The following is a 7861-nucleotide window of genomic DNA, read 5'->3' on the forward strand; positions in this document are numbered from 1 at the left end:
GGGCTGGCTGGCATGTGGTGCTGGGGGATTGAACCGCATTCCCTGATGCTTTTGCCAAGCTTGTTCTAAGTAGGTGCTTTAGACCACTGAGCCATCTGTCCAGCCCTGTGTATATATTTACATAGGTAAGAAAAAAACATTTAAGTAGGGTGTGGTGGCGCAGAGACCCTGTCTCCAAAAAAAAAAAAGAAAGAAACATTTAAAGATACACATAGTTAAAATATGCCTGTTATCTGTCAAACTGCCCCCAAAACTATTTTTTTAACACAGGGTCTCACTACGTATCCCAGGCTGGCCTCAAACTCACAGCAATACTTCTGCCTCAGCCTCCCAAGAGCTAGTATTACAGGCATGCATCACCATGCCTGGGTTTGAAACAAAATTAACATTTATTAATAGTTTTGGGGACTGGACCAGTTCTGGGGAGGCTGAGGCAGGAGGATCAATGTAGGCCAGCCTGGGCTATATACTGAGACCCTATCAAAAAAAATAAGTAATAATCATTTGTATCAGCTGGGGGTGATGATGCATGCCTATAACCCCAGCACTCTGGAAGACTGAGGCAGGAAGTTCACAAGTTCAAACCCAGCCTGAGTAATTCTATCTTAATGAGATAAAACCCCATCTCAAAATATAAAAATAAAAAGTATTTGTTTATGGGGCTGGAAATGGAACTCAGTGGTAATGTGTGTTTAGTATGCCTGAGGCCCTGGGTTCAATCCCAGCACTAACAAAAAATTGTTTTGTTTCCTTCCAAATTAATTAATTAATTAATTTTGCAGTATTTAATTAATTAATTAATTTAGAGGTACTGGCGATTCAACTGAGAACCCTGCACTTGCCAGGCAAGCACTTATTCTACTGAGCTATCTCCCCAGCCCCTCCTTCCAAATTTATTTGCACATAAATTACACACAGAATCTTCAACTTGCTCTGTTTCATTTATTATTTTTTAAAATTTTTATATTTTGGCAGAACTGGGGATTGAACTCAGACCCTTGTGCTTGCCAGGCAAGCGCTTAATTCTACTGTGCTATCTCCCTGGTCCCTATTTTTTATTTTTTATTTCTTTTTTGTAGTACCGGTCCCTATTTTTTATTTTTTATTTCTTTTTTGCAGTACCAGAGATTGAACTTGAAACCTTGCATGTGCAAGGCAGGCGCTTATGCTGCTGAGCTATGTCCCCAGCCTAGTTTGGTTTTATTTATTTTGTATGTTTGTTTTGGAGACAAAGTCTTGCTTTGTAGTTCACGCTGGCCTTGAACTCACTCTGTAGCCCAGGCTGGCATCAGACTATAGGTGACCGTTGGCCTCACTCAGCCTCCCTAGTGCTGGGACCACAGGTGCATATCGCCACACACCCAGCAGTTTGCTTGGTTTTACAAGGGAGATAATAGAGCCAAGAAGGGCAGCATTTTGCAATCCCAGCTACTTGGCTAATGTGGGAGGATCTCAAATTCAAAGGCACCCTGGACAAATTAGTGAGCCTTTGTCTCAAAATTTTATTTTGTTTTATGTATTTTTATTTTTGAGGAAGGTACTGGGGATCAAACTAAGGACCATGCGTTTGCCAGGCAGGTGCTTATGACACTGAGCTGTCTCCCTGGCCCTGGCTCAAACTTTTAAAACAGGATTGGGGATGTAGCTAGCTTAGTGCAAAGGCCCTGGGTTCAATCACCAGTACCACTAAATAAATAGTAAGCATAATAAAAATAAAAAGGACTGAGGATTTAGCTTTGTGATCCAGCACTTGTCTACCATGTGAGGCCCTGAGTTCAATTCCTAGAACCGTAGATAAAAGAGGGCAGATCATAATAAATGTTCAACCACATATAATGCACTTAAAACAGTGCACAAACAGTACATGTCATATAATTATGTTTTGTTTTGGAGATAGTGTCTTGCTGTGTGGTTCAAGCTGACCTCAAACTCAAAACAATTTTTTTTACTGCAGCCTCCCTAGTGCTGGGATTACAGGTGTGCATTAGCACACCTGGCATGTCATGTAATTGTTTATTATTTTTTAATTTTTCTTTTTACATAAATGATAATGTGCTATATATTTCTGAATTTTGCTTTTTTTACATGAGGTCATGCCTCATTTCATAAAGAGTTTACAAAGCATAGGTGTTATAAAATACTTTTTTTTGTATTTTAGGGAAGGGTCTACAGGGTGTTCAGGGTCTCACTAGTAAATGAGACTCGTAGTGATCCATCTGTTACAGCCTCCCAATAGCTGGGATTACAGGCACGCACCACCACACTCAGTCTCAATTGCCATCTCAGCAAGCTCCAGGGGCAGGGCCGGCATGGCAGGCCCGGAGATTTAATCCCTTGCCCCAGGTTATAAAATTCTTGATTTGTGCAGTACTGAAAGGCAGTCTTCTGTCTTGACAATACTCCCTTGGACCTCACAAATAAAGCTGCTATGAACATTCTAATACATGTCTTTATGTTTGATCTCTTTTCATGTTTTTGGATAAATACATAGAATAGCTAGATCTTATGGTAGTTGCATATATAACTTTATGAAAAGCTACTAGAGGTTGGGATGTTTGCCTAGCATTGAGTTAGGCCATGGACTTTGTCTCGAGCATTGAAGGAAAAAACCAAAAACCTACCAAACTTTGAAAAAATGGTTTCCCCATGTTCCATCTCCACCAACAGAATAGGAAGGTTCTGGTTCCTCTGCATCCCCACCAATGCTTGGTGTGCTCAGGTGTTTCCCAAACTTTAGTCATCCTAGTGGATGTGAGTGAAAACGTTTTTGGCTTTAATTTGCTCTTTCCTTTCTGATTACTGAAAGTTTGAGCATCTTCCCCATGTTAGCTGACCATTTGCAAATCCTTTCTGTGTATGTGTGAGGAACTTATTTAAGTCTGCTGCCTTTTTTTTTTAGTTTTTGCATCACAAACCTTTCACACTGACCTGTGTCCCCTGCCATTTTTATCTTCTTACCTTTATTCTTCATATCTGCTCTCTTCAGGGAAAGAATATGCTAAGGGAGATAGCCGATACATCATGTAAGTGTCATCTGCACTGGCCTAGGGAGGTGGGGAGTCGGGGTGCCCAGTGGGGCACAGTGTGGGCAATGCACACTGACACTGGTGTCCCTCCCTCTCCTTCTGCAGTGAGGACAACTTTACCGTCTGTATGGAGAGCATCACAGCTTGCCTGTGGGGACCCCTGAGCGTGTGGGCAATGATCGCCTTCCTCCGCCAGCAGCCCTCCCGCTATGTTCTGCAATTGGTGATCTCTTTGGGTAAGGAGAGGGCCTGCGCTGGCACTAGAGGTGCTGATTTGTCCCTGAGTGGGGTGCATCTCGGTGTTGTCCATAAAAGGGCAAGCTAGAATGCCCTGGGGGTTTGGGGACAGCCATGCTCCCTCTGAGCCTGCCACTCAAGTGTAGAGGGTTCTTTTTTTCCCTTTCTGTACTACAGAGTCCCTGGTGAAGGTTACAGGAGGTGAGCACACTAGCAGGGAGCCCCCAGATCCTATAGGACCAGGGTTCTTAGCTCCTTCATCTTTACGTTCTTATGTTTTTAAATTGTTAGTTTTCTCTAGTTCTGGGCCTGTGGCTTTTCTTTAATCCTGGAATCCCAAGCTGACTTAATTTCTTTCTCTTTTTTTTGTATTTAGTACAGGGTCTACAGGGTCTCACTACACAGATCTGACTCTAGTGATCTTCCTGTTTTCCACCTCCCAAGTACTGGGATTACAGGTGCACGCCACCACACCCAGTCTCTGTCACTGTCTCAATATGCCCCAGGGGCGAGGCCAGCACAGCACACTGGGGATAAACTCGGGTCCCTGCCTCTGCCTAAGCAAGTGCTTTAATCTGCCGAGCCTGGCCAGCCCATGCCTCAATTTCTAAGATTTTATTGAGTTCCTGCAATTTTTGCTGGGCATGGTGGTGCACACCTATAGTCTCAATATGCAGAAGACTGAAGCAGGAGGATTGTCATGAGTTTGAGGCCAGCCCAAACTATATAGTAAGGCCCTGTCTCAAAAAAACAAACACAAAATTCTGAAGCTATGAGCTCTCCTGAGTTCAGAAATTATCAGTGCTGTGCTTTCTAGAATTCTTACCTTTCTGATTTCTCAGATTTTCAACCCTGTGAGTTCAGAATTCTTGGCTCTCTGAGGATGGAATCCTGAGCTCTGAGACCTTGCAGGATGACTGGAAAGTGCCTCAGAGTAAAGAGTCTGGGTTAGCATCTCCTCCTCACGGGGCTTCTCCTGTTTCTGCCCCTCACAGGCCAAGTCTATGGGGATGTGCTGTACTTCCTGACAGAGTACCGCGATGGATTCCAACATGGGGAGCTGGGCCACCCCATCCATTTCTGGTTTTATTTCTTCTTCATGAATGCTATATGGCTGGTGATACCTGGAGTCCTCATGTTTGATTCCATGAAGCAGCTCTGTGGGGCCCAGAGTACACACGACACCAAGGTGATGAAAGCCAAGCGCAAACAGAACTAATGAAGGGGGCACAGGACCAGAAGAGGGGCAAGAGGTACTTCTGCCTGCCAGGAAAATTCAGTCTTGCTCCCCCAGCTTGAGGGTCACTCAGGCTGATGGTGCGTGCAAAAAGGGCCAGAGACGGTAAAAAGGGCAATGTGGAGCTACTGCTAGGAGCCACTGAGGAAAGGCTGTAAGAGAAGCCAGGAGGTGGGGGATGATGGTGGCAGTTTTTAAAATCAAAAAATAAAAGATCTCAACACTGAAAGATCTTTAATTACTAACCCCCAGCCCCTCCATTACTCTTGAATTCACAGACTGTTGTCGTCACGTACACCTGCTTATCTGATCCCATGCACCCTCAACCTGACCTTACACACTCCCATCATTCACCCTGCACACCCCAGCGCTCACTGTAGGGAGTCCCCCTTCAACACCACCCTGTCACTCACTCCATAGACCCCTCCCCCCGTATCAACTCAAGCTGCCACAACAAAATGCCACCCCGTTGGTTGCTTAAATGACAACAATTGATTTTTGTGGTTCTGGAGCATGTCACAGCATGAGCAGCTGTGCTGTCTTCTGAAGCTCCTCTCCTTTGCCTGCAAGTTGGCCAATTGCTCTGTTTTCACTTGGTTTTTTTCTCTCTATGTCCTCAGGACCCTGGCTTCTCAATGGGTGTTCAGATTTCCTCTGAGCACATCGATGAGATTGGATTCGGAGTGCCCAGTCTCCGAATGCTTTCACATTCTAAATTCCTGCGGGTGAAGGCTTCAATATGGTAATACTGCTCTCAAAAGCAAATTCATGTCCTTCCTCAGTGCAAATTACATCCAATGCCACCTTGGTCACTCAAAGCTCTTCTCCCACATAGGCATATTTCTATGATGCTGGAGTGGTGGTGAATCTAGGACCTTGCCTATACTACACAAATACTATACACAACTGACCCCTACCCCCAACCCTCACATTAACTTTTTTTTATTGAGAAACAAATATCAATAAGACATTTTCCAAGCTGATTAATAGGACAGTTTCTTTCTTTTTTTTTTTTTTTTGGCCAATAGGACATTTTCAATGATTAATACATTGCACATTGTTACCTTCTTAGCAGTCATCCACAGCACAAGAAGCAGCCAGGACATCCCATCCAAACACTACTACTACAAATCCTTCTTCTCACTGTACCAAGTGAAAGCAGCCATACAGCTATCCTGACTATTCTGTATATACAAATACAAAATGGTCCTTCCTCCATATGCCCCCTCTCCACTTCAGTTCTGTCAGAGATGGGTATTCTATTGGCATCTAAATATTATAGGTGCTTGAATTCAGCAAAACAGTCCAACACAGTCCAGCAGTCCACAATAGTAGGGGGTTGTCCACAGAAGTTGTTGACTTGAGCCTTTCACAGCTCATCATATTAATATGTCTTTACTATATATACCTCGTTGTTATACTTTTCTGCTGGATGGTTAAGACCAAGATAAAGCAAGACCTATATAACAAGAAATGTAACTTTTGTATCTGACAAGGTCAGTCAAATCCCCTCAGGATTTGTCCTGAAACCCTGTACCATAGTTGGTAGATCCTTTGTCAGTGTCAACCAGGTGGATGAGTCACAGCCATTGATTTCTCTCCATGTGACTCTCCTTAGGCACACTCTACATCATCAATCACTTTCCTCTGTGGCTCCATAATCTTGATCAGAAAATTTAGGGCACAACTGAGTTACTTTTTTTGTGTATGGAACTGGGGATTGAACTCAGGCCCTTATGCTTGCCAGGGAAGCACTTATTCTACTAAGCCATCTTTCCGGCCCTCCACATTAACTTTAAATCTTAACTCTCAACTAAATATCAGCTAAATGAAGTATAGTGGGCCAGGCCTGGTCACACATGCCTGTGACTTTCACACTCGGGAGGCTGATGCAGGAGGATTTCCAGTTACATAATGGGTTCAAGGCCAGCAAGATTGTCTCATAAATAAACTGGCTAAAACCAGAGATATGATAATTATTTTGTGTGCATGGTACTGAGGATCAAACTCCAGACCTTCCGCTTGCCAGGCAGGCACTTATGGTGCTGAGCTATATCCCCGGGTCAACAAGAGGTATGATTTATCCTGAGGCAAAAATTCTCTAGCTGTCAGCCTCTAAAACCAGATCAGTTTTCTGCTTGCAAAATACAGTTGTACAAGAGGCATAAGATAGATAGTCCTTAGAGGCAAGGGAATTAAAATCCATTAAGATATGTTAAAAGCTTGAGCGAACATCCCCAAATAAACACCATTATTATATAATCTAAACGTGCTAATAAAATAGAATTTCAAAAATGATATTTCCAGGGCTGGCCAAATAGCTCAGCAGATTAAAACACCTGCAAGCAGGCACAGGGGCTGGGTGTTCGATCCCCAGGCCTGCCATGTTGGCCCTGCCCCTGGGGCACGTTGAGACAGCAAATGAGACTGGGCGTGGTGGTGTGCTCCTATAATCCCAGCTCTTGGGAGGCTGTAAACAGGAGAATCACTTCCAGTCCAATCTAGTAGTGAGACCCTGAACACCCTATAGACCCTTCCCTAAAATACAGAAAAAAAAAGATATTCCCAGAGCTGGTGAGATAGCTCAGTGGACTAAGTGACTGCTTAGGCATAGCAGGGCTCGGGATTTGATCCCTCCATGTGCCACGCTGCCACGCCCCCTGGATATGTTGAGCCAGCAACTGAGTCTGGGCATGGTGGTGCAAACCTTTAATCTCAGCACGGGGGATATTGAAAACAGGAGGATCACTACAAGTCCAAGCTGTGTAGTGAGACCCTGCACACAAAAAAGATGATATTCCTATTGCACAAAGTAGAAATTGCAATGAAAAAGGGATCACAAGTCCCAAGTCTTAAGAAAAAAAAATCCCAAGTCTAATAAAGAAATTCATTTTTTTTTCAGTACCAGGGATTGAACTCTGGACCTTGTGCTTGCCAGGCAGGTGCTTATGTCATTGAGTTACATCCCTGGCCCAAGATTGAGAATGATTTTTTTTTGGGGGGGGGCTGGCTTAGGATGCCTTAAGAGCGGGTCTGGTAAGGTGGGTGGAGGTGGGGATCCAATGATCCTGCCATATCCTGCGCCTGACTGCATTTGCATGAGCAGGCACTTAAACACCTGAGCTAACCAGCAGGCCCCTAAGAAATTCTGTTTGACTGGAGGGTGTCTGGCTCATCCTCTCTTGCTGGATGCTCTGGCCTCTGGACCCATCAGGGAGCAGGTCGCACCTTCTGAGCCCACTGGGGCAGCAATATTGCTCTGGAGGCTCTTGGAGGCAGTCTGACCCACTGAAACCCTCCAGAGTCGAAGAGGAGACAGCTTTACCTTGGGATCACTTGGCCTTTATCTGGAAGGGTAATA

General features: G+C 44.3%; 1 protein-coding gene across 2 annotated transcripts in view; it reads left to right on the plus strand.

Annotated features, from left to right (window-relative positions):
- The window catches only part of Ebp (emopamil binding protein (sterol isomerase)), a 6570-nt gene extending 1983 nt beyond the window's left edge, over positions 1–4587 (plus strand). For both annotated transcript variants that reach the window (XM_004633520.2, XM_023717747.1), the window contains exons 3-5: positions 2987–3023; positions 3132–3262; positions 4259–4587. In XM_004633520.2, coding sequence (XP_004633577.2) covers positions 2987–3023; positions 3132–3262; positions 4259–4482 — 392 coding nt within the window. In that variant the 3' untranslated portion in view covers positions 4483–4587. The remainder of the gene's footprint in view (positions 1–2986; positions 3024–3131; positions 3263–4258) is intronic.
- The last annotated feature ends 3274 nt before the right edge of the window (positions 4588–7861 follow it).

Source organism: Octodon degus, unplaced genomic scaffold (genome assembly GCF_000260255.1).
Source record: "Octodon degus isolate 3935 unplaced genomic scaffold, OctDeg1.0 scaffold00055, whole genome shotgun sequence".
Lineage (NCBI taxonomy): Eukaryota > Metazoa > Chordata > Mammalia > Rodentia > Octodontidae > Octodon > Octodon degus.